This window comes from Convolutriloba macropyga, chromosome 2 (assembly GCF_964194025.1).
Source record: "Convolutriloba macropyga chromosome 2, txConMacr16.3, whole genome shotgun sequence".
NCBI classification, from domain to species: Eukaryota; Metazoa; Xenacoelomorpha; order Acoela; family Convolutidae; genus Convolutriloba; species Convolutriloba macropyga.
Window position 1 is genome coordinate 84,836,197 of NC_134469.1, and position 13,513 is coordinate 84,849,709.

Below are 13,513 nucleotides of genomic sequence, written 5' to 3' on the forward strand. Positions count from 1 at the left end.
TTGTGGAAATTAGGCGAACATTAATTGTAGGAGTTAGAAGCATTACTTCAAAATCCATTCAAAATAAATTTTTCAAGGGGACTCATCAATCATGTTTATAAGCAAATGAATTGTTAAGGTACGTGTAAAATGAATTGTTTTCCAATATTTTGCATCTTTTCTACACCGTCTGCTAATTGGGGCAAGGATTTTGATTAAAGCAGAGAATGTAACTAGCAGAAATTGGTGAAGGTTGGAAGGAACGTAATAAAACTATCTAAGTATGGTAGGGCTAATCACCTCTGGAATCAAAAGCAAAAAGATTTGACAGACTTGCAGCCAGTTTTTTCTCGTCTGGATTTTTGTTACGACCATATGACATCACAATTTCTTCAAATCTGCTTTTTGTTCATTCGTTCACGCAACACTGAAATGCGTGCGTAATGTCATTTTTCACTCTTAGTGGAACCAGATTTTGTTCATTCGCGTGATTAATGTTTTGGTCGCACGCGACTTACTCTCACAATTGACTTCCGAACTCTGAAATTGTCTTCTCACTTTAATTCAAACAGATACGATCAAGTGAGTGTGTGTCACTCTGAAATTGTTTTTTAGAGCAGATAATGGAAGCAGCAATATGTTGAACATAGTCCTGATCGAAATATATCATCCCAGCATAAAATAAAGAGATTGTTTGTCTATTTTTTCTTACTATCTTTTTGAGACGATCCACAAAGCTATTGCGGCTCTTTTCTGGCAATCTGCCAGCTATTTTACCAATTGTTGTTTCATTTTGCCTTTTTTCAACTTTTTTGTATCAATTACAGACCAAACAGGGATGTTAATCAATTGTTCCGTGCGTTTTTGTTCCACCTGGAGAAGCATGTCTTCCGTTTTAAAGAAGTTTTCATTTTTCTCAATGCTATTTTTTCTGTACCTTTATAGGTTTAATGGAACCAAAATATGTCAAATCAACTATTTACATTTCGCTGTATTTTTAATAGCAAGAAGAAATATGTGACTCCTAATAAAAAGAACTTTTATCAAATGCTGCTCTTGTTCAAATATTACTTCGTTGCATTTGCAGATGACAAAATTTTCTAAAATCTTCTCTGAGCAAATTGTTACCAGATGTTTGTTTTCTTTTAACGCAAGTATGTTTTTAGGAGCACTTGTTCAACCCAAAAATAATGTCAAATAAATAAATCAACATATCTCCAATAACTGAAAGATGAAAATGTGAAAAAAATTAAATTAAATTTAGAAAAAATTCATGTTCTGCTTTTCAAAAAAAATATGTGCAAATATAAATCGATTGCTTTTTAAGAACACAAAGAACTACACGAAATCAACCACTTTATCATATTGCACTTGGTTGCAGTTGAAAAAAATCACGTTCACCCAAACATTTTGTTAAACTTTTCTAGCAGTCTTATTTTTTTGCAACTGTAGGCCATTGTGGACTGTTTGAAATCATTCATGCTTGTTTATATGGAGAAAAATATTAAGTTTAAATAGAAACTATGACAATATTATAGGTGAACAGACAAAACAGTCCCAGACGAAGTAGTCCCGGACAAAAGAGTCCCGAATAGCCAAATATTCCCAGATAAAACGGTCCCGGACAAAATAGTCCCAAAAAAGCAGACAAAACAGTCCCAACTAAACATAGAGAAATATATGCTCACCACTCAAGAAAGAAACTTCGTAATTTATTCATACGACTGTAGGTCATTGAACAAATATTAAGCTGATTACATAGTTTTTGCCAAAAATTTGTATTTTGAAACAAGTTTATAATTTAATCTTAATTCATATCAATTAAAATCATTGCATTCCGATGCTTAACTCATAGATTATGCTTGTTACTTGTTTGTAGACTATGATTACAATTTTTTTGATATTTATTCGGGACTATTTTGTGTGGGACTGTTTTGACTGCTTTTCTTGGACTGCGTTGTCTGTGAATATTTTGCAATTTGGGACTGTTTTGTCTGGGACTGTTTTTCCTGACACAATATTATAAATATGGAAAATGATACCATAGTATGCCCTTGAACGCTGCTCCAATATTTGTTGATGCTTTATAAATGAAAAACAGTTTTAAATCGACGAATCTGAGTTTTTGGCTCCATGAGGAGAGCCGTGATCAAATGCGTTCTTTAGATCTGAAAATCGTTCTTTATTTTTTTCATTGAGAAATAGTTTTAAAAAAATGTTTCAATGTTTTTGCAATTGAGTTCTTCGATTTTGCAATTGGCTGTTTATGGAACAGCTGTAAGTTTTCTATGATCATTCCAATCAATTTTTTCAACCTTTTATTTGCTAGTCAGAATTTCAGAATGTTCATATCATTGAGTCTCAGAAATTAATTTGAAGCTGATTTAAGCTAATTCTTAGGTCATTTTGAAAAGACTCAATTTTAATGTTCAATTTTTGTATTCTCTTTAAATAATTTTAATATTCAATTTTTTTAAAGTAAAGTGAAGACTGAATTTAATCAACTTGTACGGGAACTGAGAACTTGCAATTTTGCGTTGAATCGATCTCGAAAGAAGTCAGAAGCAATTATTTTAACCGTTTGTGTGTCTTTCTTATTCAAAATTTTTGCTTGAAGGTTTTTAAGCTTGTTGTTAGAGAACGATATTCGCTCTTATGTGACTTTTTCAATATTGACTTCTTAATTTTCGAGTGGTCTGAATTGCTATAATTGTGAATTTAAGTCTCTTGACCAAATAAAGGTGATTATAAGCGACAAATATTTAAAGCCGGTATAGATTAGCAATTAAGTCCTCAGACAGCCAGCAGTGAGGTGACGTGTTTGATCACCTCTCGGGTCGTTTTTTTGGACCCATAAAACATTTCAAAGCTTCACCCACTGTTTTAGTTGCACCACTTGTCGTTCGAGAGCAAGTCATCCGACGTTAGTTGAACTATGTTTAAATTGGCGAAATGAGGGGTTTCAATAATCAGTTTTTCTGTCAGTTTACAGGAGTTTTTTGTGTTCTCTTTTTTAATAATAAATAGGCAAAATACAATTAGTTTTTTTTGTGGCAACTTACTGTGACAGCGATTACATGCTGTGGAAGTGACGAGTTTTAGTTTTTTGTTTAAAAGATAATTGAACAAATTTACACTGAATTCTATACAATATCAGTTCATTGAAAGAAATAAACTGATACCCACATGTGTGGGTGCGGAGGTAGATACTTTCAACAAATTGATAACGATTTCGACTGGTAGCTTACAAGGGGATTTTTCTCATTCACGGAATTTTAGCTTGACCCCAACAAAATTGGTTGGTCCTCGTAGCTACAAAACGGGACATTTTTCCTTTGAATTGGTTATGACCGTTTTTTAAAATTGTTTGAAGAAGAAGAAGAATTTATTTCTCTGATACAAAATAATAATACTAGCAACACAAAGTCTAATATATATTTAGCACAGAGAGGACAGCAGACGGAACCAATTAGTTCACTTGAAGCTGCCCTAATCGAATAACAACATTGTATTACAGAAAATGAATAATAGTAGTCAACTAAGTCCATTTAAGTATCCCAATCTCACCAAAGCAAGTAAAAAAAAACGAAACATTAAAAAAAGAGTAACTTAAAAAAATTGAAATTGTTTTGCATTTTAGCTACCTGACTGATGTAGAGCATACTGAGAGGCTTTGAAGTGATGCATGATTTGTTTGAGGGAAGGGGCACGTTACATTGATCAAGGTTAGGTTCTGACACCCAAGTGTCAAGATTCCAAAACCCAAGATCTATGTAACGTTGACGTTTGAAATGTTGAATCTAACCTCCTTTTGTTCGGTTTTAGCAGGCAAGAAATAATTATTGAGCTGCGAGTGACTTCTTGTGCCTTCTTCTGAGGAGTCTTCGGTTGCAGTTGTCTCTTGGCTGGATTCTGTATTAAAATGCATAGTAATAATAATAGTTAGGGCGGAAAGAGAGGTCTAAACTTCCCAAAGTCGACCCTCAAATCATAAACTTATACCCATTCAGCAGTTTTTTTGTGAAACGTATGCCTAGAGACTAGTAGAGTTCTAAGCGCACTGAACAGACAGTTATTTTCCTCGGGCTTCACTGGTTTATCCCGCTTTTTTAAAAGGACCCAAATAGTTGATACACTACAATTGATAATGGACACGCCAACCATTTCTTATTTGCCGACATTGTAGTGAGTTTTCGGACAATTGTGTTGAGACGACCAACGCTGCTTTGGTAAAATTTTTGGCGGATGCAAAATTTACACAAGGTCAAAATGCGTGCTGAAAAGTTGTCTTATGAGCCGATTAAGTCAACTTGTCCTAGTTCATACTTTTTGTCCTCTGGACCTGCCAGAAAATTACGATCAATCACTCCCTTATTTTCCAGCATAGTTAGAGCATGATGGCCAGAGGAAGTTGAAACTTTTGTGGATGCTAGCCGTTGTCTGTCCACTAAATGTATTAAACCTTAGAGCACAGTGTTGTAGTGGCTGGCTGCTGTATTTTACCATTTAACATTCATCGTGTTAGCTTTGGATAAAGGCCACCTAGTGCAATTTGAAGTCTTTTCAAATGTAAAGATAGGCATTTCTTTCCTCCCAACACATGGAAGAGGAATCTGCTTTCACAAAACTACAATATTAGATACCAGTTTGAATTTAACTTAGACTCCATTGAAGCGCATGGTCATTTATCGCCCAACGCGAGAGGACTGTTAGATTGTTTTATCTGCTTTTGACTCGCACAATAAAAAGCAAAATCATATATTATCATCAAACTGGACGTTTTTGGCAGAGTGGATTTAAGTTACCCAAGAGGCGTTCAACAGTAAACTCACCCGTAGTAAGGGAGTTGACAAATTTCGGTTTTACGTTAACTCCATGGGGCAAAATATTTTTATTTGCAGCACGAGTTAGCAAGTTTGTTCTGGGAATCGTTCGGAAATTCCGGTTCAGTTTCGGGTGCATGTGACCTCGGCTGTCAGCTCTAATTACCCTAAACTTTCGAGAACTGTATTTAAACTCGAACCTGTTTAATTGCTCTCAAACAGAGTGAACAGAGTGTGTTTTATATTATATTATGTTTTATTAGTCCTGTGGTCTTTTTAGGACTCGAAGAGGAGTATTGGAGAAGTCGGCGTGAAAATTTTTGAAGTGGTTTGGGCGCTGTACAAAATTGAAGAGTGGAGCGAAAAGAGAATGGTTTTTTGTTCATACCGCTGTTTTCGAGAGTGAGAGCGAGAAATTTAGTTGTGAAAAGAAAATTCTGTAAGCGAGCGGAATTTTTTGTTTAAACGGCTTCTTAAAACATTTTTTTCTTTAAGAAGTTTAATTATGTTATTGTATTGTTTTTAGGTTTGTTTTGATAGCGGTTTGCAGGTTTCTGGCAATTAATATGAATTTTATGACAATTGTCAGGTTTTTCAGCTATTTTGCTGAATTTGAGACAATTTTAGTCAGATTTGCAGGATCTGAAAAGGCGCCCATTACTTAGGTATTTTAAAAAAAACCAAGTGAGAAAATTGTTTAAATCATATATGTTTTTTGTCGAGAAGTATGACAAAAGATTTGAAATTTTTAACTGTTTTTTAATTTTTTTTTCGTCTTCGTATTTGTTATATCTTATACACGTTTTTAGCCTATTATGACTATTGCTTTGCGAGAATTTTAATACTCTTTTTTTGCCTAATATGATTTTTTCTTTAGCTTTTGTGACCTTTGAAAATAAAAATGTGGTTACTTTTTTTCTAGTTTCGTTCATTTTCTTTTTAAGACTTAATGATGATTTTACGTGAAGTTTTTCTTTACTTCTTTTGAATAGGCAGGTATTAATTTAGGTAGGTATTAGTTTTCTGAATGGGTTGTTACTTTTTTCTTCGAGTCGTTCCCGAAGTAGCCAGCAGATCGAAAATCGAGAAGTTATAAGGCGTTATTTTTTTCAAAGTGCTTTTTAAGGTGAAGTGAGAGAACGGAGTTTAAACAGATTTTCGATTTTTGAGAGCGAATTTTTTGCACATTTAGCAATTTGACTTGTTTTGGCTGTTTTTTTGTTTTCGTTACGAATACGCATAAAGGCATTACTTATGTTCTAATAATACATAGTTGCACCTTTTTAAACCCTTCAAGAGGCAACCAATATTTTTCAAAGAATCGCTCTATTTGTCTTCACGAAATAAGTGTTTTTATTCCGCCTGTTTTTGTCGTTCTTTTTGTTGTTGCTTTTTCAGTTTCATCAATGATTGATCTCAATTAATCTATTGAGGCTAAGATTAATTTTTTTATTTGAGTTGAAATGAATGGTTTTAGCGAAATGTCAACTGCGAAATTTGTTAGGGATTTTAGAATTTGTTAGTTTTTTCATCTGTTCTGTCATTTAGTCTCATTATGGACGGCTTTGGTTGGCTCTCTAATGAGTTGAATTTTGATCTATTTAAAGGTTTTTTTTCATATCAAACTGTTCTCACTACTTTGACACCACAACACTTCAACACTTACTTTCAAAAAATAATTTGTTTTTATTGGATTTTTTCCTATTTTGTAGTTTTTTGTTTTTCTTTCTCTCAATCTCATTTGTTATAGTTCTCATTAGCTTCTTTAATCACATTTGTTTGTGTAGTTTTTATTTTAAAAATTACAGGGTTTAACGAATTTGACACGAATTGTTTTTAAAAATTTTATTTGAGACTTCTTTCATTATGACGGTTTTTATAATTGTTCTCTTTTGTCCTGGTGGTTAGCCTGATTAAGGAAAGGTCTTATTTGCTCCTTATTTAAACATAATTGGATCTATATAGTGGTTTAGGTATGTAGCTAAAATTTAATTGGCTTCGACACCATTAGTTTTCAATTGTTTTTGAACTTTTGGTTGTTGGCAGCTTTTGTTGCTACTTTGTTGAGTATTCCCCCAATTGCTTTCATTAAATTTTATTCATTTTTTTTGTTGAAAGATACTGCAATTGATTTTGAGGGATTTGAGGTTTAGTTGAGTGTTTAATTGACTTTCATTCCTTTTTTAAATGAAAATCTTTTGCTAAATGTCGTGTTTTGTCCTTTTATTTTGTGTGCATTTTTTTTCTTTAGTTGCCATTGTGCCAAAGTTATAATTAACCGCCATTGTGACAAAGTTTTTTTGAGGCTGAGCTTCTTGGGACTAGTTTCTTCTATAATGTTTTTTTTTCGAAGAATTGAACTGAATTTTTCTTTATTTTGTTTATTTTCGTAGACATTCTGGTAAGTTTGTTTGTTATCGGAGGCTGTTCTTCTGAGGCTGTTAAGGAGGTTGATTAAGGAGGTTCCGTTGCTTCAATCTTTGAAATGTAATTCAGGAATTTTACTAGTTTTTTTGGTTAAGTTAACGGTCCATGACGCATGCTTGTTCATGACGCAGTTTCTTCGAACATTGACTTTGTTTTAGAATTTTGACTACTGTTTTCAAACAATGGACTTAAATAATTGCTTAGTTACTAATACATAGTGATTGAATACTGATGGTTTTGTTCAAATTCAAAAGGTCAAAAAATGTTCCTGTACTACTCACTTCTCCCTATCTCATTTACTGAACCCGCCACCTATCTACGCCACCCCCACCTGACTACCCCACCTACCTACTCCTCTTCCTAACCCCCCGCACCTATCTACCCCAGCACCTACCTACCTACCCTTTCCCCTACATATCTGACCCACCTCTTCACCTGGCTAAACCCCCTCCTACCCCACCTCACCTACCCGTACCCCACCTACGTACCCTGCCCCCACCTAACTACCGCCACCCACACCTGCACCTACCCACCCCCTACATATCTACTCCTTCCTCTCCAAGCTGCCCCCTCTTCCTAGCTAACCCCGCACCTACCTACCTCAGCTTCCACCTGCCAACCCTCCACCCATCTAGCCTCTCACGTACATAACTGCATCACCTCTTCACCTGGTGTCTGCTTTTCTCAAAACGATAGTTTATTTGGCATAAATTTTTTTTTGATGATTCTGATTTAGGCAGAACACTGGCTCTTTCTGTTTGATATTGCTGATTTTAAAATAAAATTGCTCTACTCTTCGAGTCGTTTCCGGTACTCTACCGGCTAACTTGTGATTCTGACCTTTGTTTTCGAAGACTTACTTCTGTTTTAGAACGTTCACTTTCAAACTTTGGACTTTGAAACATTGGACTTTAACAGTAGCCTAGTGTGAAATGAATAGTAATTAGGAAGTGGATGTCAGGACATTTTGATAATTGTTGATCCCATAAGAGTACCGCCTAGCTATACCAGCCCCCCAACCTTACACGCCCACTCAACTATCTACACACCAACCCCCAGGCAGTGACCCCCGACAACCCCTACACCTACCTAACCCATTTCCCCTCCCCAACTACGCCCTGAGAACCTATCTAATCCCTGCCTACACTCCTACTTGCCCCCACCCCACCCCGACAAACCACCTTACCACAAACCCCCGCCTGCAGCAAACACCCCTCCAACTACCTACACCTACCTGACCCCCATCTTATCTACCATTCCTTGCTAAAATTTGGTTTTTCTGACTCTACATTTTGCTTTGTTTTCATTTCTTTTTCGATATTTCTAAAATAGGCGTAGTTTTCTCGATATTTCTGAAATAGTTAGGATTAGTTATAGTTTTTATTTTACGACTCTTCAAGTCGTTTCGGGTATTTATTCGGTTATGTTTTTTTGCGATTCTTCACTTGACCGTTTTTTCGTTTGACCCATTTGATTTTTCGACCTCAAAAACCAGATAATAGGTAGCGCTCGGAGGAATTAGGTGACCGAGCAGACGGCTTACTAGTCTCTGAGTATGCGATTCAGCAAAACTGTTTTGAGGAGACAATTTTACGATTTTAAGATGTGAAGGGTCTTTAAAGTTTGACCCCCTCTGTCAACCCCCGCCCTTAGTTGGCTACCATCCCAGCAAGCCCCGACTGACTACTACTGAAAGCCACCGCTTGCCAGTCGTTCGAGAGCATTTCGCCCGACGATCCTTGGTTGTTTTTGCTTTTCAAAACGTTTTTTGTCATATGTTTTGCTAAGAGCTCAGAAGTAAAATGTGATGTCAATTTGTGGGTATTTCCCATTATAGCTCACCAGCTTAGTGGTCAGATAACCTATAGCCCCCCACATCATGGTTAATATACCATAATGGGGGGGGGGGCTATATTTTCTTTGGTGGGGGCGATAATGGGAAAGATCCCAATTTTTTATCACGATTCGCCTGCTGTTTTTTAGTCAAGTCATTTGCCACATACGTCGTCTGTCCATGAAAAACATGAGGATAGCTTTGAGGTATTCGAGGAATCGCCGGCGAGTCTCATCATCCGAAGGCAGACTGTCGTGTCCCATTATGTAATCGAACATCTCTCCGAATGCCGGGTAGCTGGCAAGTGTCGTCTTGTCTCTCGAGGAACTGAAAGTGAAATATACTCTGACCGCCTTCTTAGCTTTTTCAGATGGCTGATATGATTTAGAAAATAACCGAATATGTTCTGATACTTATTTGTTAGGGTGCATTTAGAAATGTGTTTGTATGTGTGTTTCAGTTGATTGGCGTGGTCTCTGGTGTGTGCATGCGTGCGTGCGATGGATGGATGTTTTATTAATAGCCGCGACGCGATAGTGGCTATTATTGGGGACATCGTGGTCTTTTACAATTCAAAGAATTTGAATTGTATTGGGGCGCTGTCTTTTTTTAAAGATCTGTTGACACATTTTCATGATTTTTGAAGTCAAATTGGAGTAGTGATTTTGGTCACACCGAAACAGGAAGTGGAGCGAAAAAGCGAGTGGTTTTGCGGCGTGAATATTGTTCGCTCTAATTTTAAAGTAGAGTGAGAAAACGGTGTTTGAATAAAAATTCGATTTCTCGCTATGTTCACATGCGACAATTTCACTTTGATGTTTAATGGTTTTTTTTCGATTTTTTTGATCGGATTTTTTCTAAATGGTTTTTCCAATCCATTCACAGTTCATTCTAGGCCTAATTTTTTGTTTGAACCAAATGTCATTTCTCGCTAAATTTTTTTTTTGATCACATGCATTTTGACATTGATCACATGCATTTTGACTTACTTGAAAGTGTTCAACGAAAAGCAATGGCCTGGATATTCAAGACCAGCAACAGCGTCCTCTCATACAAGGAAAAACTTCAGAAAATCAACATCTTGCCACTGTCTCTATATCAAGAACTTCATGTCGTGTTATTATTTGCAAAAATGTTATCGGGAAAAGTTGATATAGACTGGCAAAGCCATGTCACTCTCGCTGAGGTGGGAACCCGGAGAGCCCAAGTCACTAGAAATTTTATCTGTAAGCAAATGCGGTTGCAGAAGAGTGAGTCAGATTTTTGGTACCGAGCCTGTCACCTTGCAAATCTGTTCAATGATTATTTCAAATATGATATCCTCCTTGATCGAGAGCACAAGAGCAAACTCCTGGAACTCTACAATCGGTTCTTCATATCCCGCTACAACGAATCAGACCCTTGCACTTGGCGTCTCTTGTGTGGCTGCAATAACTGTAGAGACTTGAAGAAACTCATCTTTACGTAAATAACAATAAATTTTGAACAACTCAATAACCGGGTTTTATGCGAACCCGTGGATTACTTTATCCTAAATCCTTAGAAATGGTTTTCTAAGAATATTTTTAGAAATGGTTTTCCCAATTTGCTCATAGTCCGTTCTAGGTCTGGTTTTTGTTTAGTCAATTAAAATTCTTTGATTTGTACTTCAGGACTTGTCCTGCTACGTTTTTTTATTTCCTCTCCATCGATGATTCTTACTACCTGACTTCTTGGATTTGACTTTTTCAATATCTTCAGTGACTTCTACTGCTATGCAGTTAAACTTTGTGTACGTGATGTCATTTCTGCTGTTAGGTCAATTGCGTGAACTCACTCAAAAAATTACTTCTGAACTCACTTATGGAAGTTTAAATTTTTATTAACCTTTTACTAGTTAATGGTGTGCATCTAAGTAGTACCAAACTTATATGCCCTAATACTTGATTATTAGTCTTGAGTTTTTGATTTGGAATATCAATTTTTAAAAAGCTCTTTAGGGTTTTTTCCTTACAGACCGTATGTGTCATAAAATTGACAGTCTGAATATAACCCAAAAAGTCTAGTGGTCTATTAAAGGACTGGTGGTCGATCTGTCTGTCTTATTCCTTTAGTTATTTCAATTGATGGTAGGCCAAAAACGTCTATCGTGGCTATTTTCCGGCAATCTGCCGGCTATGTTTAAGTTAATCGAAATAAGTTGCTTCAAATCAGATGAACTGATTTCTTAGCAAGTAGTTTTTCTGGACTATCAAGCAAAGGCCTAATTGTCAATCAAAGTTGCGAGCCTCCAATTTGATTCTGGTAGTAACTTTTTTCTGGTTACTAGCCGCCCTCATCTTGTAGGGGTTCAATCTGTAGCTATCTCTTTCATTGACCTAGCTACCCTTTTGGTTGAGTTTTTGAATTTAGCATTTGGCGTTTTGTCTTTTTAAATTTAGCATTTGGCGTTTTTGAATTTAGCATTTGGCGTTTTTTCTTCTTAACCCAATCAAAGTGCTAATAGTTGATTTGTGACCTCTATAGTTGTATGTTATGCTGCGAGTAAGAAATTTGGTATGTAGTTTTGTGATTTTTCTTACTTTGGCGCCAATAATTTTCAAAAACTGGTTCCTCTGTTTTTGCCCATTTGCATTGTCGATTATTGATTTCCGCATGTATGTTCAATTGTATATTCATTCCAAGGACGCGCAGTGTCAAACTTTATATAAAGTGTTGTTAATGGTTTTTTAATTTAAAATACTTGTTGGAAAAAAGAATTTTCATTGTTTTTAGGATTTTTTTTATCTATATCTGCTCATATAGGATTGTGTGCCTTGTTGATTGTCATAGTTTGAAAATTGCTGGAAAATTGTTGATTGTCGCCTGTTAATTCAATGCTTTGGATAAATTTTCACATATCCTGCTATGCTTTTTTGATTGATTGAAGTGGTCAATATTTTGCGTGAAATCTTTTTGCTTTCTCTAGGCTAATTTAACTGTTCTTTCGTTCTGTTCAGACTGCTTTTAAACAGCAATTACTCAGCATAATAATCTAGGCGGTATCGAAAAAGCAAAATCAAAAATAGAAACGGATTAAACCCACAAAGATAAATTTTAGATGCCCAGTACCTGAACTTTGCTTTGATAAGTCTTGGTTAACATCTCTAATGCTTATTGGTTTTGATACTGACCTTGTGTTTTCTCTCATTAAGAAACGTGAGTATTTCTTAAAACGAAATGGCATCAAAATAGTTTGCATTTTGAGAATATTTTGTGATTTTCGATTTTTATGGGAATTAATGGTGGCTATTTTCCGAAAATATGTCGCGTATGTTTTGGTAGCAGTTTTTTCAAAACAACCTTTGCCATATTCTGTTTAATCTTCAAAGGCAAATTGAATTAGCAGGCAAGCCAAATTATTTTTCATCTCTAATGTTGGTGCTCTCATATTCGAATAGTTAGTGCTCAATGCAGTAAACAGACAAAACGCATTGGTCTTAAGACCAAACAGTCCAATGTCTCAAAATATTCACGTTCCTACTGACTAGGTAAATGGATTAGTATTGGGTTTCGAAACGGTCTCACAAGATTCACCTGTTAAGAGCTAACAGATTCCGATTTGGGTGCAATAAGTTGTCGTGCCAAGAGCACAAGCTCTATTTATTTTTTTTTTCATTTTAGGAGCACCTGACTGCTTCCTGATAACTGATTCGAATGACAATTCATCGTATTGGATATCTAGACGTTGAGCTTGTGGAATGGATTAAGGTGTTCTATGGATTCTGAGCAGGAGTTTTTGGGACGTATTTTGGTTAAATACAACTCAGTTGTTTTGAATTTCATGGCACTGACTACAATAGCGCATTGTATATGTTCTGATATAGCACACAGAGGTGACTAGTGGTGAAATCTCGCGAATGCAGACTAGTAAACTGGATATATTTTGGCACAGTCGAATGACTGTGAACAGCAAAAAGTGGACTTTGTTGCCGTCAGCTAGCATTTAAGTAGATTATTGTTGATGAATAGTTCAAAGGAACTTTTTCATTTTATTGTCTTTATTCACCATTAGAGAACAGCTCAAAGACATTTTTAAAAACTCTAGCTTTGTCTCACTTGACCATGTCAGATATCTGAAAGCAATTATCAAAGTATAGTTAGTGTACTTAAAAATGCTCATGATTATTCACCTGCTCCATTCAATACTTGCACATTTTTTTATGGTGGGTGTTTCAACCTGCTGTATTGATTCACACAATCGAACGGTTAGCCTAAACTTTTCCGATTCCTCGAAAAACATCCACTACAGTGATTGCTGCAAAAAGCTTCCGGTGAATTTGGCGTTTTCTGGGAGGAGCAATTTTAAATTTTAACATTTTTTTTTCATCCTGAGCTCAGAAATAGATAGAACTTGATACTCATCTTGATAAAGTTTTTTTTGACTTATGATACATGTAAAAGGGATAACCGAGTAGTTTTATATAGTGAA

The 13,513-nt window shown here is 35.8% G+C and overlaps 1 protein-coding gene across 4 annotated transcripts in view; it reads right to left on the minus strand.

The window, feature by feature from the left end:
• Positions 1 to 13,513, minus strand: part of LOC142334802 (uncharacterized) — a 66,467-nt gene that overhangs the window by 51,014 nt on the left and 1,940 nt on the right. For all 4 annotated transcript variants that reach the window (XR_012758843.1, XR_012758842.1, XM_075383113.1 and 1 more), the window contains exons 3-4: positions 9,233 to 9,390; positions 3,785 to 3,891 (exon numbers count right to left, since the gene is read on the minus strand). Coding sequence is in view for 2 of the 4 variants with exons in the window: in XM_075383113.1 (XP_075239228.1) it covers positions 3,785 to 3,891; positions 9,233 to 9,390 (265 nt within the window). In the remaining 2 variants the exon portion in view is untranslated. The remainder of the gene's footprint in view (positions 1 to 3,784; positions 3,892 to 9,232; positions 9,391 to 13,513) is intronic.